The 22,085-nt window shown below is 38.7% G+C and overlaps 1 protein-coding gene across 1 annotated transcript; it reads left to right on the forward strand.

The window, feature by feature from the left end:
• Positions 1-1,059: 1,059 nt before the first annotated feature.
• LOC134755718 (lamin-C-like) lies at positions 1,060-22,018 on the forward strand. Its single transcript, XM_063692263.1, has 10 exons — positions 1,060-1,613; positions 9,932-10,064; positions 13,343-13,541; positions 14,934-15,055; positions 16,855-16,995; positions 17,116-17,321; positions 17,470-17,725; positions 17,861-18,082; positions 18,459-18,551; positions 19,553-22,018. The coding sequence occupies exons 1-10, from the start codon at positions 1,183-1,185 to the stop codon at positions 19,595-19,597; spliced, it is 1,848 nt and encodes a 615-aa protein (XP_063548333.1). The 5' UTR covers positions 1,060-1,182; the 3' UTR covers positions 19,598-22,018.
• The last annotated feature ends 67 nt before the right edge of the window (positions 22,019-22,085 follow it).

A 22,085-nucleotide genomic window follows, 5' to 3' on the forward strand; every position in this document is an offset into this window, starting at 1 on the left:
GAATTATAGGAGGTATTTCATTGTTTATACGCCTAAAAAGAACGGCCCATTGACATTATATTTAACAATTTTTTAATACCGTCAAACAAGCTAACTTTGCCTCCAGGGTAATCGCCCCAACGTGATGTCAAATATTGGGGTAATTTTTACCAATATGGTATCCCCACGTTTATGACGTCATCTATGTCTATCCCTTACGGGCGCACGCGTATAGCTGGTCTATGTAATGCTAGGTCTATGGTGACGTTACTGATATGACGCTGTGACTGTAACTCGGCTCTATTCGGGCTCAGTCGGGAGTGTTCGGAAGTAGCGAACGTTCATTACAGGACCGTGACGTCTCACAAATATCATTCAGTGACACGGGTAACAGGCGTAACAAAGTCACGATGACTTTTCAATGTGACTTTTTTGGAACGGGATCGTCAGTCACTGATATCGTAGCATAACATAGCAAACTGATATCAAAATGTAACGCTTTTCCCCAGTCTACATCAAAATGCAATACAGCAAATTGCAATATTATGTTTGACAGATTGGAAGACGCTAAATACAATACTACCACTACTTAGGAAAAAACTTAATAGTATAGAAAATCCATAAGAATCATACTGTGTACTAATACTAGCACCCAAAAGAAAAGGATGAGTATAGTATAGTATTTTATTAGTTTTTTTTTTGTTCTTATTTACTGCCAATTTGGTTTGACCAACTATAGACTAAAAATTAAAATCTTATTAAATACACTGAATTAATTTAAATATTATATTTGCGATCACTAGAACATGAGATTTATTTGATATTTATAGTTGGTCAAACCAAATTGTCAGTAAATAAGAACAAAAAAACTATACTCATCCCTCATCCTTTTCTATTGGGTGCTACAGCTAGTACTAGTGTAAGACAAAGATAGTATGATTCTCTCTGTCTATGTTTCAAATGAGGCAGTCCTTTGACAAACTATATGTATAAGAAATCCAATTATGCTTTGAACCATAACTTACAAATTTTGCCCTGGTAACCATTGTTATGACTCAACGGTCACGTGACCAGCAAAGCTTGGGTTTGGTTGGTCGGTTCGCTGTGAGTTTCTCGGAGTTACGCTTGCCTTTCCGAGTTGAGCTCGCGTTGATTGTATTTTTGTGCTATTACTGAGTGTCGTGACTTAAAAACTGTTCGACAATGTCGTCCAAAACAAAAAAGACTGTGACATCTTCGTCAAATATAAGTGTTGTGTCATCCATTCAGAGCCCACAACAATCGAGCACTCCTGTTGGAAGCCGCCCTTCTAGCTCTGCCGGCCGGCCCAGCAGCCCGCTTAGTCCTACAAGACACACCCGCTTACAAGAAAAAGATGCGCTACAAAACTTGAACGATCGTCTGGCGGCCTATATTGACAAGGTCCGCCAGCTTGAAAGCGAAAATTCGGGTTTACGACGAGAGATCCAAACTACTCAGGAGGTGGTCACACGTGAAGTTTCAAACATCAAGGGGATGTACGAGCATGAACTACAAGATGCTAGAAAGTTGTTAGACGATACATCCAGAGAAAAAGCAAAGTTAGAGATTGATTTGAAGCGATTGTACGAAGAGAACGACGACCTTAAAAAGCGGTAAGCATACTAAGCATTGACATAGTTATTTTGGGTGCGGGCGGTATCACTTGTGATAGCATCATTTTTATTTAATTGAGGGTTATGTCGAGGGACTACGGCTAAGGTTAGCTTCAAGTTTACGTCATCGGCGGCATTTATGCGCGGGCGCGCTGTGACGAACGCACGGCCTCGCTTTTACGACATCGTGACATCATACCTCGATATAACTATGCCAATCGCATACTACGTAAAAAATAAACTTACTTCCTATTCGCTTAAGTTATTCTTCCTTCAGGGCCATCGGAAGTCTGTACATTCTAGCTCTAACCTCGCAGAAGTTGCTCTGTTACCTAGACCTTACAAACAATACAACAATATACCTACAACATTGTTATTTCGTATTTTCGAAATTATTATCTTTGTTCCTAATATAAATATGTAGTAAAATCCGGTACCATTTACTGTAAAATGCATACTATTATACCTGTTACTTACCTGCTGACATGGATTTATTTGTAAACAATAAGCTTCACTAATTACATAAAGCATTTTGTTTAAGTGTTGATTGCAGCAATATTTGTTTGTATACAAACCATTATGGTTTCCTAGCCAAAAGAAATATGTAGGTGGATACAGAATATAGACCCAGTTTGCCAAAAAAGTGTGTCAAGGCAAAATTGGTTAGAAAATTTAGAAGAACTAAAGATTCCAAGGATTCCAATTGGTTCAGAAACTTTAGAAGAACCAAAATAACTATCTTAATTCATACCTATTACATGAATTGCTTTTGTAAATTTTGTAGGTTTACTATACTTTGAGTACCTCTAGTTATTAAACTGGTGGGTTTCAGCTTCATGAGTCAGAAAAGAAAAGTGTAAATCACACACAAGGGGGCTGAAAACTCAAAAATGTTGGGTATGTTGCAGTTTCTACATTTTTACTTAAGGTTCTGGTGTCTGGGAGCCAAAAGTCTGTAAGATCTACGATTCCTATATAATTTTTTTTAAAAGTATTTTATGCTGAAACCTGAAAATAGGTTAACTAAAGTAACTCCAACTTGCCTAAAAAATTGATATGTGATCATACCTTCTTGCTACATAGGTCCAAGGAAAATTAATTAAAATGTTTAAATGGTTTAAATGTATGTTAAATTCTGATAGTCTAAATGTATGTTAAGTTACCTTATTACATGTATAACAAACAATAAACAAGTATTTTTATCCTTCTTGCCTTAAAAGGAGTAATGAGGAAAACTACTTAAGCTATGGGAATGCTAACTTCTTGCCTGACCTTGACACAGTTCGCCATTTTCGTAAAGATCGATGGATGCCGTAACAGGCCGAGAAACGCGCGTGCACACTTTATGCTTTTAAATTATGCACACAACAAGAGCAAACAATATTGAAATAGATGTTATATACTTAAAAAAACCGGCCAAGTGCGAGTTGGACTCGCGCACAGAGGGTTCTGTACAAAAAAAATATATATGATGTAACTAAAAATTTACTATTTTCGCAATTTTTCCTTTATCTTTGCTATAAGACCTTGCTTCGTACCAAATTTCAAGATTCTGAGTTCACGGGAAGTACCTTGTAGGTTTTGATTCACTTGCGAGTGTCGAAAATTTGCGGCATAAACGGTTGTATCTTTTGATTGCGTTGGCTTAGAACTTTGATTTTTTCACAGCTCCAAGGGACAGTAGACCTGAGTATTTGATATAAATTCCAGCTTGATACCTCCACGCATTCCTGACAAAAAGGGTCTTGACAGACAGACAGACGGACGGACAACAAAGTGATCCTATAAGGGTTCTGTTTTTTCCTTTCGAGGTACGGAACCCTAATAAGAACCAAGGCCTCCAGTGACATTTTCTGCTTACACGGCTAAAACATTATCATCATCGTCAATTATCAGGCAATTCATTAAATCTCTCAATTTCACCCCCCTTTTCACTCACTTTCCGACATAAAAACTATCCTAAGTCCTTCCCTGGGACTCAAACTATCTCTATGCCAAATTTCAACTAAATTGGTTCAGCGGTTTAACCGTGAAGAGGTAACACACAGACAGACAGACTTTCGCATTTATAATATTAGTATGGATTAATCCTGCACTTATTCTTGTGACTTATTTACCTGTCCATAAACATTTCAATTGCATTTTTAAAAATAGGTTATCTAGGTTTATAGAAAATCTATATCACCCATTATCTTATCTAAATACATACTAAGTGCCTGTGAAGCATTAGTCATGACATCACCTATTGTTTACTACGCGTCATTGTGTCGCAAACAAAACTCCGTTAGGTGCATTTATGTATGGATTACTACTAACGATAATTACAATTACACACCTACATGCCGTTATAGACAATAGAACTAATACCTATCAGGTAAACTTTTAATGTTATGCAAAATAATTTACTACACAATTAGTTTACCTTGAAATAGTCAATAAGGAATTAACAAATAAATTAAAGCAATGCCTCTTTTGCATTTGTGTATGCGATAAAGTCCTTTTAGTTTAAATGATGTGAAGTTTGTGTTAGTTTAAACCCTGAACCCATCACTACGAACAAAAATGGTGACTTAAGTTGGTATTCTACCGGTCCAATGTGTATTTTGTACCACCCTTAGAGCAGCTATTCTATCAAGGGTCAGATGCAGAAGGCGGTGATCTTATCTTGGAGACGGCGCGGATAGTCCGCCGGTTCCTCTCTCTGCGGCAGGGACCGGACAACCCTTTCCGCGATAAAACCCTTTCAATGGGCGACACTTAAACACGGCTAACACATTGAAAGACTTTCCCTTTTGAGCTGCAAGCCCATTCATACCCTTACCTTTGACTAACCCTTACCGAAAAGCTAACCAAAAATAAGGCTAGCTCTTAATAAGGGTTACCCTTATTTTTAAGCGCTTTTTATAAAGGTTTCCCTTTGCGTGAAAGAGACAGGATTAGTATATATCTACGGTAGTGTATGAAAAGGAAAGAAAATACTTGCCTAGTCAAAGAACGCTGCCGTCGCCGCCGACGATCGCTCGGATTCGAAGTAATGTGTGCTTTATGAACAAGGTAGAAGACTTAAATTAGCACGCTTATATGCTAAAAGGGAAGCCCTTTATAAGGCAAACCCTTATAAGCAATATGCAAGGTGTTGGTGAGCGGATGATAAGGGTTTTGTAAGGGTATTTGGGCTACCGATTACTCAAATGTGGTAGCTTTATATAAGGGTTTTTAAAACCAAAACAAAGGGTTTCGTCTGGCAAAGGGTATGGTGAGTTAAGCCTTATGCAATACCCTTATAAAACCCCGATAAGGGATAGCGGGCCGGTCCCTGCTCTGCGGCTCTGACCACCGGCAGCTTGGGCCGTGCCCGCTGCTGGCGGCACCCTAGGTTAGGTTTTTTATAATGTGTTTATATGTATTTTGTATTGTTTTGTAAGTGTTTTTATATTCTACTTTTATATACATATTATAAAAAACCTACTGTAAGAAAAAGAATAAATAAAGAGATTAATAATAAACTACATATCTACAACAAACCTAAGAATTTTTTGAAATAAAATACCTAGTAGGTGGCTAAAAAATAAGTGCATTCCCGTTACCAGGGAGGTTTTGGGATTATACTGAGCAACTTTTACTATGGGATGAACACCGAAATCGCGAAAAAAAATATTGGCTGTTTCATACATAAACGCAAATAAACTACTTGAATACATTTTGGCTGGTCAATTTTTTATGGGTGTAATTTTTTTTTTTCGCGATTTCGTGGTTGGTCCCATAGTAAAAGTTGCTCAGTATAATCCTTAAACCTCCCTAGCTACGGGAATGCACTAATTTTTTAGCCACCCTGTATACATGATACACTACCGAAATCCAAATTTTCCTAAATTTTAAATTCGACGATGTTCCATGTGGTCACCGGGCCTTGGCGACTGTTGACCGTGGTGACGATGACGTCACTCCCCCCACCGCCGGTGACGTAAGACGCGTATTTAGCGGTGAGGTGATGCATACAAATACCGAGAATGTGTGTCGATAAAACAAGTGCGAGTCGGACTCGCGCACGAAGGGTTCCGTAAAACGGCAAAAAAATCACGTTTGTTGTATGGGAGTTGGGAGCCCCACTTAAATATTTATTTTATTCTGTTTTTAGTATTTGTTGTTATAGCGGCATCAGATTTCTGTTGCAGTTGAAATTTTCACAGATGATGTAAATACATCATCACATCATCATCATGTGTCTATGTGTCACAGTGCATGAGATACAGCCTGGTGACAGACAGACAGACGGAGTCTTAGTAATAGGGTCCCGTTTTTACCCTTTGAGTACGGAACCCTAAAAACACTGTAAATGCAGGGTGTAGTATACACGAGATCAATATTAATTTTTTGCGAACTTGACCTAATGCAATGCAGGATGAGAAATAGAAACACCTGTTCAGTCTGTGTTCATAATGCTTAGCAACAGTAAACAATAATTACGAGTCAGGTGTTACCGTTGCAACGTGTTGCCTCTCTGTCGCACTTGTAACTTCGTACATAAGTGTGACAGGGAGGCATCTTGTCGAACGTGGTTCGCAGTGGGCCCTCTGAACTCCGATTACCTACGCACAGTTCTTACGAAATCAGGGGCCATATAATATGCCCCATGTCATTTTCGCCGTTCGCGTTAGCAGCGTAAGTAAATTCAGAAACAACCTATTTTCGATTCAAAACTAAAAGAATAAAACTTACCAGGTTACGCGATAAACAAAAAAATTACGCCCCTTAATGCGACCTTATTAGATAAATTATAGCCCCCGATCGTAGGTCTAATCACCCCGTTTGCCCCACCAAAGGGCTTATTTGACCCGCATAAGCTTATCCCAATTATAATCATGTCATTGAGGTCGCACGAGCCATCTATCGATCCTCGCGGCCTTCACGCTCCGTAGATCGAATTGCCTCCTTTTTATAGCACAGCAGAAAGTTGTACCGTGGACACAGTCACGTACAACTAAGCTTGATAGGCTCAACAAACTCCCAGTTTTAAAGTAAGAAGTAAGCTATCCAATCACGTATCGCATTTTCATCCTTAGCTGGTGAGGTCGTACTAGCCACCTGGGCCCATTTTTATTAATTTGTCTAATATTTTTTCGTCAGATTTCTATAGAATTTGGTAGATAGATAAGTTCCCTATTTTGCACGTATGGTACACTATGTGCGTAACTCAACGGAAAATTACATATGTACTTTTTTGGGACAAGTTGTTATCTTTGTGATTTCGTATTTATTCCGCCCAGAAAACCAGCCAAATTTTATCCATATCTAACGAAAAAATTTTTTTACAACAATCGATCTTGTGCCTTCACGTTCAGTGGATCGAATTCTTTGCCATCTTTTCGTCACCCAACAGAAAGTTTACAGTCTCTTGCAATAATAATATCTACTCGATGTATACAGTTCTAGTTCTATAAGAAAAAAACATCCTGTAATTTTAAAGTAACGGCACTCTCCTTAATCTGACAAAGCCAAAGTCATTTATAATCCAACTGGTTTTGTCACAATTTATTAAATAGCGCCATTGTGGGGGATATTTCACGTCATTATTTTAGCATAGAAATGGAATTGTTGCACACATGTTCTGATTAACTTGGCTATCTAGAAAGTAGGTACAGACTTAATTATAATTAGCTCATTACCAACGGGTAATCAGCACACTTTATTCATTAAAATGAAATATTAATTCTAATCAGGAATAATTTGTAATAGAAATAGATAGATCTAGGTAGGACAGGGGTCGACAACCTTTTTAGTCTTTCTTTTTTAGTACTTTCTTGATGGATAGTTTAATGGTTTAATATTTATAAGCTTGATAATTAGTGTTCAAGGCTATAATATTTGCATGCCGTTATTATTAGGCTGAATTATGTCGTGACCTATAAAAACTATGTAACATCTGCTACCTACTATCCATAATTCACGCAAATAAACGAAATTTTATTCTATTCTAAAAAGCGCCAAGCCCAGCAAAAATCAGCAATAACATGTAGCTCAAAGAGCCACAAGTGTTGATTTCGGTGGTGTAAGAACTCTCAAGTGTTCATTTTTTTATGTGGCTTAAAGAGCCGCGATTGTACCTTCAAAGAGCCGCATTGCGGCTCGCGAGCCGCGGTTTGGCGACCCCTGATCTAGGATAAGAAACGGAAAACGTAAAATCGTGTATTTTGTGTGATTCTGTCACTTCGATTTAGAAAGTGTAATTAAGATGGAGATAAGAGGGAACTGATGGTTTAAATTTAATGATCACGGCAGTTATCCCTGAAATTTTCATTTATCGATAAGCATAATCTACCGTTTAATTGCCTGACAACAACAAACAACATACAGTTCATTGAGTCGATATCAATTTAACAAACGCGCGTGCCTGTTAGGAAGATATATACGTAGCTCCTTTTCGTGGACAATTTAAAGCACTGACGTAATCTTCGTAAATATATTATTTCTCTTATATCTTAGACTATTTGACCTTGATTAGCAACCATGGGATTTGACAGTTATGATATAAAGATGACCGCGACACGTACGTATCTACTTATTTATTTATCAAATGCCGTCATTGTTTACATGAAGTTAAGATTATCGTAATTTTGTAATATGGTCATTATAATTTGAATCTTCTGGCCTACATAGTAAGAGTAAGGTCTATATTTGAAAGCATTATTTTCAACATCATATCAAAATACGCGTGAAGTAAATAAACAACACTGCTTACTCACAAGACTGCACGGTTATGGGTATTCAAAACTTCCTGCGTTTTTTAAAGAGTTCACAAGAGGGTGGGGGTGTATTTGTGATAGCCAAGGGACCACGATTGTTAGTTTAATGAAATTATTATGTGACTAATTAATGACAATAGCGGCAAACCTGGGACACCTACATCATTCATAGGACAATAAGCCACCTAAGTATTAAGTATTATAGAATCTAGATAGATCTATCCTTGAGATTTTATATAGTTCTCTATCATATGTGGGTACAATATGCGCCATCAGGCTTACTATTATTTTTCTTTATGCTTAAAATGATAAAAGGTGAAACACACGATGACACGAGCAATAAAAACGTGTCACTTCGTATGGAATTCTTTATTTTTCAAACTTAGTAGGTGCGTGTATCTGTATCTCTAAACATCCTTAGAGATACAGCTGTCTACAGGGAAACTAACGACCAGTAATCACGCTAATATCGCTCGGAATAAAAATCGGCCAAGGTTCGGCGTCGGTCTCCCGCGACGTCGCGGCCGCGTCGCCGTTGATTCGCAAAGCGCGGGAAAACATGATGATCGGACGAGCGTTGAATGGTCGCAGCATTCACTTCACTAACCGGTTAGCGGACACCGCGAGCTCATAACTCATAACTAGCTAACTTGACCAGTAACTGCAGGTTACAACTACAATGCACTCAAGCGAAGACCAGAGTTCCACTGGTCCGCCTACACCATAACGCTTACAACGTTTTGTGAATGTTAGGGAACCGGATAGCGTGTTTATTGAAGATCGTTCCGTGTAACCATTGCGCAACTTCGCGTTTACCGTATAACTACGACCTACGACTCGTCTTCAAACCTCGACGGGTCAATGCAGTCTGGAAATGACCTCATTTCTATAACAACTTTTTGTCGTTGAATATGATGCTGGCCGCCAAAATGATATCACTTATCAGCAATAAATAGCTTGTTAGCTACAATTTTCATGTTTTAATTGCGCATCAAAGAGCAGCCGGCAATTTGTTCGGACTTATCTTATTAATGTGATTAAATATGGAATACCTTTATCAAACTACTGTCCTTCCTTAACATTGTTTGTTTGACATTTGTATCTATGACATCATTTCATTTCCTACCAAGTGTTATTTGAAGAATTACGACATACTGAACTAATTTCATGGATAAAAGGTTACAGAAATAATAGATGATTACTAATTAGTCATTACATAATGTAACTTTTCTAGGTGAGACATTTTGGCCGAAAAAGACGTAACTATACTAAAAGTACTGAAACCAATCCCATTTATTCATAAAACCAGGCGTGTCTCACTCCGCGATTTCGTCGCGTCGCTACAGGTACCTGCGGCCGCCTCAATTTTGAGGTTTTGCCATAGTAATTGCCGCACACCGCTATGGAACGGACGCCTGCACGCGCTTGCGCCGCCTTGCGCGTAGTAGTCGCGTTTTGCTAGGGAGTGAATCTTCTGTACCTAGTACTATTATATATTCTGTGATAAAATCAAATTTAATTAATAACGATCGAATGTGAAAGTATGTATTTATAATGTTGTTTTTTTTTCGGCAGCTTGGACAAGAAGACCAAAGACTGTACCCAGGCAGAGAACTTGGCTCGTCACTACGAGACCCGCTTCACGGAGGAGTCCAACAAGTACAACTCGGCCCTCGCCGACAAGAAGAAGGCCCAAGATGAAGCCAGGGTATGTATCATCCACATCATCGACCACACTATAACACTTTAAACTCTCGCGTTTTGTACACATAATTAATGTCATTACCGGGTCTAACGCGATTAAATTTCATTATTTCACTTTTTTTCCGACGTTTCAACTAGGTTGCACTAGCTGTGGTCACGGAAGACTGACGTCCCAGCAAATTTATTTATTTATTCATTAACAATATTACAATTGAAATGTCAATTGAGATATTGGTAAACAACACTAAACACAACACGCACACTAATGTCGGGTAGTTTAGTGTTGTTTACCAATATCTCAATTGACATTTGCTGGGACGTCAGTCTTCCGTGACCACAGCTAGTGCAACCTATTTGAAACGTCGGAAAAAAGGTAAAATAATGAAATTTAATCGCGTTAGACTCGGTAATGACATTAATTATCGACCACACTGTTAAATGAAAATTCGTAAACCTTATTGTACAGACATGAGACATGAGAAACATGTATGCTGTTAGTATCTCGTTACTGTACTGAGGGCCTACCACGAACACCGAAGTTCGCAAATTACGGGCATCTTTCTCTTTTACTCCAATTAAGACTTACTTAGAGTGACAGAGAAAGGTACCCGCCATTTCCCGCAATTTGCGAACTTCGGTGTTCGCGGTAAGCCCTCTGCATTTGCGTCGCACAGCAAAGAAACCTCTGTATTAACAGCCTCAATGCGTCGATGTTTGATCTTCTTCCGTGCAATTGCTGAGAATTGAATCAGAATCCCCTCATTGATCTTCTATGTCTATTGGATTAGCGCCGTCTATTTCGGCAATTTTGAGGCACTCACTTGTTAGTAGATAATTTTACAACCCATACACAAATGCTCATATTCCACAAACCAGACCAGTAGGTCCCTCAAAAGTTCACAGATAGAGTGAAGTAAAATGTCTAACAAGTCCTTGAAGCCAAAAAATATTTTCTTGCTAAGCATAAATCACACAAATCCGCGCTGCCAGCAATTATTAGGTATTTTTAGGGTTCCGTACCTCAAAAGGAAATAAACGGAACCCTTATAGGATCACTCATGCGTCTGTCTGTCTGTCCGTCTGTCACAGCCTATTTTCTCCAAAACTACTGGACCAATTAAGTTAAAATTTGGTACACATATGTAAGTTTGTGACCCAAAGATGGACATGTAACGTAAACAAATTAATTTTAAACACGGGGGCCACTTTTAAATGAGAAAATTAAAAATAAAGTTTGTCAAACTATATCGTGTTACATATCAAATAAAAGAGCTCATTGTGAGAATCTCAAATATATTTTTTTTATAATTTTAGAAAAAACAGTTTAGAAGTTATTCAAGTAAATAGGCAAAAAATGACCATTCCCCCCCTTTATCTCCGAAACTACTGGGCCAAAAATTTTGAAAAAAATACACAAAATAGATCTTTACCTATAGATCACCAGAAAACCTATTAGAAATGTGCAGTCAAGCGTGAGTCGGACTTAATTACTTAGTTTTTGATCCGACCCCTACGGGTTTTAAAAGACATTTCGCATAAAAAATACTTTGTTTAAATTGTGTAATATACGGAACCCTTGGAACACGAGTCCGACTCGCACTTAGCCGGTTTTTTAGTTAATCGGTATGCTATTTCGTACACCTTTACTCGATATTGTATTAGGCACACATTAGGCATGTCTTTGCGCATCATGTTGTTCCGGTCGTACCAAGAGAATGTCTAACCACTTAACGCCCGTCTTTCAGTTAAATGGCTTGTTTATGTGTTTACTTCCCTTTTATGTGGTAATGCCTTCTTTGCATAATTGAAGAAATTCATAAAACAATATCAGATTCTGAAAGGAAATCATACAAAAAAGGTTAAAATGTAAAACATGCAAATGAAAGCACAATTTTAATTAAAGGAAGGTAAGGATGATATAAAGCCGATTTTGAAACCGTGACCTAATGACATACTTAGCCACGCAAATTAACTCAAATCAAAGATAGATATAACTCCGTAATAGATGGATACAGTCTAAGGAAAAAACGTGCCTCGAAAATCAAGAAAATTTGATTCTCGTTCAGAGGGCGCTACTAGTTTTGGCCTACAGTCGTATAGATGGCGTTGACGGTTTCGTTTGTTATTTAACAATTTTAACGCATATCAGTGAAAGAACATGGGTCAAAATCATAAAAATAATTAATGCAAATAAAAAAAGTCATTTATCTATATTTAAATACATTCTATCGTATTTTTATAAATCTTCATTTTTAGTTTTAAAGTGTGTCGACAGATGGCAGTGAATTTACTGGGGTTACAAAATTTACTATGACAGTACCGCTCTAGTATAAGTTACTCTATGCTCAAATTGACTAAGTTATAGATAGAGGCTATGCTGAATGCTGATTGGACCATTTGTTGTCTTTAATAAATATAAATAAATAATATGCTTAACAACCTTAAAACTTTCTAACACTTCACTCTTGTTGAATAACCTTATGCAATTTTAGCGACATTTCCCGGAATTCCCGGAAGAAGACTTCTTTAATAAAAAATAGAAATACTCAAAATAATGACTTTGTGACAGGGACCGGACAACCCTTTCCGCAATAAAACCCTTTCAATGGGCGTCCCTTAAATACGGCTAACACATTGAAAGTCTTTCCCTTTTATACTGCAAGCCCATTCATACCTTTAACCCTTACCGAAAAGCTAACCAAAAATAAGGCTAGCCCTTAATAAGGGTTACCCTTAGCTTTAAGCGCTTTTTATAAAGGTTTCCCTTTAGTAATGTCGCAGTTCAGTCTTGCATGAAAGAGACAGGATTAGTATATACCTACGCTAGTGTATGAAAAGGAAAGAAAATACGTGTCTAGTCAAAGAACGCAGCCGCCGCCGCCGACGATCGCTCGGATTCGAAGTAATGTGTGCTTTATGAACAACGACTTAAATTAGCACGCTTATATGCTAAAAGGGAAGCCCTTTATAAGGCTAACCCTTATAAGCAATATGTAAGGTGTTGGTGAGCGGATGATAAGGGTTTTGTAAGGGTATTTGGGCTACCGATTACTCAAATGTGTTAGCTTTATATAAGGGTTTTTAAAAGCAAAATGAAAGGGTTTCATCTGGCAAAGGGTATGGTGAGTTAAGCATTATGCAATACCCTTGTAAAACCCGGATAAGGGATAGCGGGCCGGTCCCTGCTTTATGAATACTAATTGTTCTTATAATATACTATTGTTATACTTATAATATAGTATAGATATTAGATACTTATACGTATTTTATAATATCTTGTAGGAACTCGCCAAAGAGCTGGAGAAACTCCGCAAGGTGTACGCGGACACTCGCAAGACCCTGGAAGAGGAGATGCTGTGCCGCATCGACATGGAGAACACCGTGCAGAGCCTGCGTGAGGAGCTCTCCTTCAAGGACCAGGTGTTCCAGCAGGAGCTGCAGGAGACCCGCACCCGCCGCCAGGTCGAGATCTCCGAAATTGGTGAGTCGGACAACCTTGTTGACTCTTGAAGTGGTGATGCTGACCTAAACGTTTAAATTTTAGCCTTTTGCCTTTAATTAAGACTGGCAATAATAGCTGGGGAGCCGGCGATGCAAAATGTGTAGTTACTCGAGCGTCGTAGAGACCTATTGGAATCGAAAGATTAGTTGATAAGAAGAAAAAAGGTTATACAAAGTTTTCTTTTCCAGCGAGCAGGAAAGCGTCTACAGATTTTTTTAAATTGCGGGGGGTTGGTCAAGGGGTTAAAAAAATCGTTGAGTATATTGTGGATTTGGTCGTTTTGGTCCAAGTTAATGCTATAATTTATCTATACCTGAATATGACACTTATTTGTACGCATTTCCTTAATCTGACGTCCACAATTTCGACGCCCGATTTTCACATTAAAACCGTCAGATTAAGGAAATGCGTACAAATAATTGTAAGATTTAGTAATAGCACAATTATAGCATTAATTTGGACTAAAATGACCAAATCCACAATCTGCTTAACCAACCAACTGCTCAACATAGACAACTAAAATTGGTGAAGGTATATAGACTCCACGGGGTACCAAGATATCAGTCATATCTTAATCTGACGCGCTCGAGTAACTACAAAAATCCCCTCTTGAGCTCTCCGACCATAACTAGCTAGCTAGCGTTTCTCCGTCACGCGAAAATAGCAGTTTTCTGTTTTTAATTTAGTGCAGTCCGAAAGGACGAAGTCGTTTATTTTGTTTCATTTAAAACCAAAATGACGTAACACAAGTTGATTCGTGTTAATCGTGGGAATAATTACTATTTACCAATCGTTTTCTTTTCCCATTAGTGTATCAGGATTACCCAGATTATACTATAATTTAGAATGCTACAATTTTTCTTTAATTATTTAAATGACCAAGTATCATAAAGTAATAGGTGTGCAGTACACCAATTCTGAAATATAAATGGGACTTGCACAAGTAATAACTTTTATTTGTTCTAGTACTTATCTGTATGTGACTGTTTGTTTCCTAAAAAAAAAAAAAAAGTGAACACATCTCTGCTCTCTAGCAGTTTCGTTTAAATAAACATGAATCTATTTGTTTTTTATCAGCGTGTAAATTAGTTTACAATGGTCTTCATAGCTTTATGTAAGTTCATAGTGTACAATAATTTGTGTCTTATATTCTTACACACAAAAGGAAATTTGAATGAATCTCATAAATAATAAAAGGGAATTAAGAGATCCATGGCAATTTCAAGCAGTAACATTCTCTAACGAGACCCGATAGAATACCCATAAAAGCAATTTTTTTGTGATGCTAACCCTTTACAGAAATCATGTAGGAATTAACTTTGGTCTTGTACAATATTTTTTTAAGCAGTCAAATATTTTTTCCTTGTACAGATGGACGCCTGGCGCAGCAGTATGAGGCCAAGCTGCAGCAGAGCCTTCAGGAGCTGCGGGAGCAGCAGGAGGCCAACATCAAGGCTAACCGCGACGACATCGAGGCCATGTATGAGAACAAGGTATGCCACACACAATTATTGTTGTTGTATACATATTTTGATATCTATTAGAGAAGCTAGCTACTACATACTGCTGCAGTAAGCTAGAAATTCCTCATACCTACTGCCTGGTGGGGCGGCCACTTAAATGAGCTTATATTCAAAACCTGATTTATCACCGTGATGTCAAATAAGATAAATGAAAAACACTAATATTTCGTATTATATTGATATAACTGAGTCTTAAGTCAAAAGTCTTTGACCAGTGTGTGTTGCCAGTGATGACATACGGATCTGAGACGTGGGCGCTAACGATGGGCCTCATAAGAAGGCTCAAGGTCACGCAAAGGGCAATGGAGAGAGCTATGCTCGGGGTTTCTCTGCCTGATAGAGTCAGAAATGATGATATCCGCTGTAGAACTAGGGTCACCGACATAGCTCGCAGAATTGCAAACCTTAAGTGGCAGTGGGCGGGGCACATTGCTCGCGGAACTGATGGCCGGTGGGGTCGGAAGGTCCTGGAGTGGCGTCCGCGTACCGGAAGATGAACTGCCGGTAGGCCTCCAACGAGATGGAGCGACGACCTGGTGAAGGTCGCGGGAATTCGGTGGTTGCGAGCGGCACAGGATCGGTCGGAGTGGCGAGCCTTGGGGGAGGCCTATGTCCAGCAGTGGACGTCTATCGGCTGACATGATGATGATGATGATGATGATGAACTGAGACTTTGCGTTATTAATTAAAATAGTATTTTATAAAATCGTGATACAATAGAGCTTTTCAGTCGAGTACCGTGTACTCAGCAATGCCGAGTTGCCTAATTTTTTATAGTTGACTACAGCGTATCGAAATGAATATTATAGTTGAGTTGGGAGCCCATACATGAAAAGTACACTATTAGTTTACTGCTGTGGCGTGACGACCCGAAGTGGATCTTGGCCAATGCTATTAGTTTGGTATACGAAATCTTATTAATTCAACCATTACAGTCGACGAGTAGAAAAAGCATATTGTAGAGTACCATTTTAAAATTAATTGGAATAACTAACTATTTGCGATTTAAAAATGGACAAGTCATGTTTTACTTAGACATTTTGGACAAAACCTTTTATGCACGAACGTTTTACGTTATAAGGACAAATCATATTTTGTTCGTAACCCAAAATCTTTTTTTTTTTTTCAGTTTGACGTAAGGGTACTTTGAAAAAGTTTAAATCAAACCAAATAAATAATCTTTTCTCCTTAGACAGAATGGCGGCAATAAATTGTTAGCGATTGGCTGAAATGACAAATCACTTTTTGCATGAGAAATTCTTGTGGACAAAACTCTTTTTGCGTATGACCTCGATTCCCGATATATAAAATTAAAATACTATGGGAAAATAACATGTATGCAGTAAGGAAACATTTTATATAGCTTTTATTTTTAATTTTCTAGAATGATAACATTAACTAAACTTTGATTTTTTGTGACAAAATATAAGCTCCTCAAATATATTGTCTTTATACTTTCATTTAACTAATTGTGAAAAAAATATTAAGCATTATTATAAATATTTTTAATCGATTCAAGTATTTTATTAAGGTCTAACGTAATGCAAGCATATTTGCGTTATTGTCTGACTGACTGAGAGCATTTTATGCTAGTGATATGAAGTAAGTTAAGCTTAAAGATTGGACCGTGTGCCGGTCAGCACAATATTATCAGCGCGTGACTATAACTAGACACAAGTTAGCGCACGCGCTTCTTCTGAAGATCGCAATCAGTAAACGCAATCGCGTTTCTATTGATACTCAAATAAAGTTCTCACTTATGTGTTTAGATGAAGAACTTGCACGCGGCCGCCAACCGTAACAGCAACGCCGCCACGGTGGCAGTGGAAGAGCTCCGCACCATGCGCACACGCATCGACTCGCTCAACTCCACGCTCAATGACCTGGAGAACAAGAACGCGGCGCTCAGCGTGAGTACTCTTGTCTATGGCGCAATTCATACTATACGATTTACTGGTTTATAAAATGTATGTAGTATTCTAATAAGTGTTTTGATTGAATATATTAAAGAATCATTTGAAATATCCTAGAACCGTTGCCGCGAGCTGGAGCGTCAGCTGGAGTCGGAGCGCGCTCGTCACGCCGAGGACCTGGCTTCACTGGAGCAGGAACTGGCCCGTCTGCGGGACGAGATGGCCGCGCAAATGCGCGAGTACGCCACGCTCATGGACATCAAGATCTCGCTCGACCTCGAGATCGCCACCTACAGGACGCTACTCGAGGGCGAGGAGGACAGGTCGGGGCCAGTTTATTGTAGAATATAAGGGTTAAAATGGCTACTAATAAAGAGGTGACAGACCTCTCCGGTTCTTTCATTCTTATTTCTCTTTTACATAAATTGTGATCTTGAAAGTAGCTAGAGTATTTGGTGTATCTATGTCCAGGCTGAACCTGACCTCGCAGTCGCCGGGGCGCAGCGAGTCGCGCGCGTCCGCGTCGGGCGCCAGCGCGAGCGGGCGCGGCACGCCCGGCCGGCGCGCCACGCCGCTCCGCGCCGCGCGCAAGCGCACGCTGCTCGACGAGAGCGAGGAGCGCAGCCTGGCCGACTACAGCGTCACCTCCAGCGCCAAGGGCGACCTGGAGGTCGCCGAGGCCTGCCCCGACGGCAAGTTCGTCAAGATCCGCAACAAGGGGAAGAAGGTGACTCATCACGTTTATTGACAGTAAAGGACTTGCGAAAGTTTAATTCTAAGCGCCCGCTGCTCGACGAGAGCGAAGAACGCAGTCTCTGACTACAGCTCGACAAAAAAATGACCTAATCATTAAATTCCACAGGAGCTCAGCCTGAGCGGCTACCAGGTGGTCCGCAAGGCGGGCGACCAGGAGACCCTCTTCAAGTTCCACCGCACCGTGAAGCTGGAGCCGGGCGCCGTGGCCACGGTGTGGTCGGCCGACACCGGCGCCGAGCACGACCCGCCGCGCGACATCGTCATGAAGGGCCAGAAGTGGTTCGTCGCCGACAACTTTACCACCGCGCTGCTCAACAATGAACAGGAGGTCCGTTACCTTTCGTTTAAGAGTAGAATTAAATTTCAATTCAATTCAATTTCAATTATTATAAGCGTATGTATCACACGAGCGCTCGTGATTGGGATAACAGATCGGTGCGAAATGTTCGTGTGCACCACTTTTACTCGCGTACCTCCACTCGATACTAATTTCCCGCTGAAATAAATGTGAGACAAGAGTCAGGTTTCCTTTTCCACTTCATTCCATCAAAGCAACTTCTATAATATATGCATTATAACGTATAAATTGCACCGACAACTATGGCGAATTGTTTGCAGTGATAAATATGCTCACTAATTAGATCAACGCCATCATTCGTCAACCACTTTACCTTTGGTCATGTCCCCCCACGTTTCGTTTACAGGAGGTCGCCATCTCCGAGCGCCAGCGGAGACAGGTCAGCACGAGCGCGCAGCGACACCGCGAGCTGGCGCACAAGTTTCCCCGTCGTGAGCAGGTAAACCGACATAAACCGATACAAAATCTATTCTACTAGAGGTTGAGACTCGTCCTCCATTAAAATATGTACCTACTTGGAAAGCGATTTATTTACACAAATGTGTGATAATTTACCATGGTTGTTGATATGCAACGTTGAATTCCAACTTTTTTAGGGTTCCGTACCTCAAAAGGAAAAAACGGAACCCTTATAGGATCACTCGTGCGTCTGTCTGTCTGTCCGTCTGTCACAGCCTATTTTCTCCGAAACTACTGGACCAATTAAGTTGAAATTTGGTATACATATGTAAGTTTCTGACCCAAAGACGGACATGTAACATAAACAAATGAATTTTAAACACGGGAAAACTTGGGGGGTAAATGAGAAAATTAAAAAATAAAGTTTTTCAAACTATATCGTGTTACATATCAAATAAAAGAGCTCATTATGCGAATCTCAATTTTTTTTTTTTATATAATTTTAGGATAAAACTGTATATATAGGAGTTTATTCAAGAAAATAGGCAAAAAATGACCACCCCCCCCCCCTTTATCTCCGGAACTACTGGGTCTAAAATTTTGAAAAAAATACACAAAATAGATCTTTACCTATAGATCACAGGACAACCTATTAGAAATGTGCAGTCAAGCGTGAGTCGGACTTAATTACTTAGTTTTTGATCCGACCCCTACGGGTTTTTTAAAAACATTTCACTCATGTTTCACATAAAATATACATTGTTTAAATTGTGTAATGTACGGAACCCTTGGAACGCGAGTCCGACTCGCACTTGGCCGGTTTTTTTGTATTGTTTGTATTTTCATTGAACAATTTCAAAAGTTTGACATTTTCGTGAAGGTACTGAAGGTACAATTACAATATTTTAAAAAAATCTGCAAATTGCGAAAGGAAAAAGCCGCTAACATATAAATAACATTGACGCCGGTATCGTTGAAGAACATCGTAGCGTTCAAATTGTAAGTTTCGACGGTATTAACAAAATGTGAAATTGTCAACAGCTGGGCGAGATCCGCGAGGGCGACGAGAACTGCCGCATCATGTAACGGACTCGCGGCCGCCAGGTGCCTCCCCACCAGTTACACAATAGGATTCCTTGCAGCCCGACTCACGACACGTGGCCGTGGCCTAAATTGGGCTTTTCTTGTGCTAAAAGTTAAAGTGCAGCCACCTACCCTCCTACCCTCGGCTCATCCCCGTACGGTATAAACGTGAGCACGACTTAGACCACGGCCAAAGTATTTCTAAAATGTTCACGGGACGATTACTAGACCTTGACTGGCTTGAATGAATAATGTGTGAGCTTTAGGGAGTTGATTTTAGTTGAAAACGATCAATATTTTGATGTCAAATGACATGTTTTTATGAGTGAATAATTTAATGTAAAAATACAGGTTTTTGGTACGATTTGTGGTGCTTTAGAAATAAAGTTACGTCCCGTTTCTCTACTTGCTTAAAAGCTGGTTTGAGCACTGATTAAATTTACCAGATAGACTTGTGTTAGATTGACTGAAGTCAAGTGCAAGTAATAGCACAGCCTTATATCTCCGATTTTGTAATAGAAATGAACGGCTAGTCTGAAATGGCCTGTTAGTGGGTAGCTGACCACTGCCGTTTTAGTGTAATGGCACCCGTGAACAGAGTACAAACATTGTGGTTCACATTATTGGTAAGTATAGCGACATGTTGAATGAGCATTGAAATTATTTCCTTCACAATGCCGCTGACATGAAATGTTATTGTTATACATAATTATAACAGTTGGGCGTCAATATCCGCCTGCCCGGCGCTACATTGACTGGGGATAGTGGGGATCTCTACTAAATGTTGTTATGTGGTAAAAAATGCGTGAGTGTCGTCGAATACTCGGTTGGTACGAAGTACTTACATTATTATTGATAAACGTATTATGTAAATCATGTTATTGATGAACAAATAAATAAAAAAAACCTTAATCGAGAAAATAATAATTATCGAATCTGCTCACAAAATTTCACAAATCAGTTCAGAAATGCGACTTCAGGCAGGGAGAAAAACTAAACATGAGAAAACATTTTTTTACAAGCTGAAACTGATACGCTTAGCTCGCGCTTAACACCCGCGTAGTCTATCAAAGATGTGAAATTCGTGCAAAAAAAAATAGGCTACTTATTCGCGAGAAAGAATTTAAATAAGAAGGTAGTTGCCTAGTCCCCATCCGCCACCGCCAACCGTCCGAAAAGGAACTTCTTTCCAAAAATATATATACAACTCGAGCTGCTTGCCTACTGGCTGTATAATAGCTTGTTCTAGTTTAGCAGACCATGAATGATAAATTGTATTTTTGCTTCTACACTGTCATTAACCTTTTTTTTTTTATTTGATAATCAGCAAACAATCAGACGAATTCAAGTCTATAACTGCATTAACTGCTATCAAAGATCCCCACTAAAGTATCGCCTTCCCAGTGGCACTTCAGTTTATACTTTTCTTAAGTGAGACTTTTGTATGTTAATTATCTTTTTGTGTTTACCATAAATCCCAAACCTATTATGAAAACATTTGATGCTCATTTTAACGTTTTTGTCAAGAATTATAAAATTTAGTTGCTATAAAGTTCATTTTTAATTTTTAAGAAATTGTCTTCTCGTGTAGGAGAATAGATTTTCATTACTTAGATAATATATTGTAATCATTAATGATTTTATCGAGAGGGGGAGATACAAGAGTTGTAACGCTAGTCTTAAAAAATCAATGTTTTTTTTTACAAATTTTGTCACTAATCTGCAAATGACTGTTGTATCTTTCCAGAAGTGACTAAGTGAATCACGTAATATTTTTAATATAGGTAAAACAAAAGTATACAGTAAGTTGCGTGCATTTAGATTAACGCCAACACGGAAACGGAGTATACATCGGTGGGAGTAAATAGATTATACTAATGCACTAGTTGGTAATTAATTTATCGATAATCAAACGTGTCAACATATATCAAACTCGCTAAAGTCCGAAGATTAAAAACAAAATCAACTTATATACCAAAATACTACCAAGTTTCGATGCAATTTTTATATGCGTCGAACACAAATCTAGAGTGAAGTAGATTAAATCTACACCATTGTTGCAACTCCTACAGCTTTGTGTTATTAAATCAGTGTAATGTAATGAATATTTCTGACTATGTATGAGTAATTTGTTAAGTCCAGTATTTTGTTCACATCAAATGCTATTTTACACTAAAGTAATAGGTGCAAGTCTCAAATGGAAGGTTCTCATGTAAAATATTAAGAAACAGTCTCTTTGCAATTTGATGGCAATTGGAAAATATTAAGGAAAAATGATTAACATATTTTTTATTAAGAGGATTGAATCTGATTCATTTTCACGTCACTTTGTTATTAAATAATCATGAGACCCTTAACTTTGACCGTTTATATCTTCCATGTGTAAAATACACATTATTTGAAATAAAGATATATTTAGGTTTAGTTCTGCTTTTTATTTCATAACCCCACAAACTACATAACCCCCTTTGCCTTGTACATATTTTCTTCT

Source organism: Cydia strobilella, chromosome 3, assembly GCF_947568885.1.
Source record: "Cydia strobilella chromosome 3, ilCydStro3.1, whole genome shotgun sequence".
Classification (NCBI taxonomy): domain Eukaryota; kingdom Metazoa; phylum Arthropoda; class Insecta; order Lepidoptera; family Tortricidae; genus Cydia; species Cydia strobilella.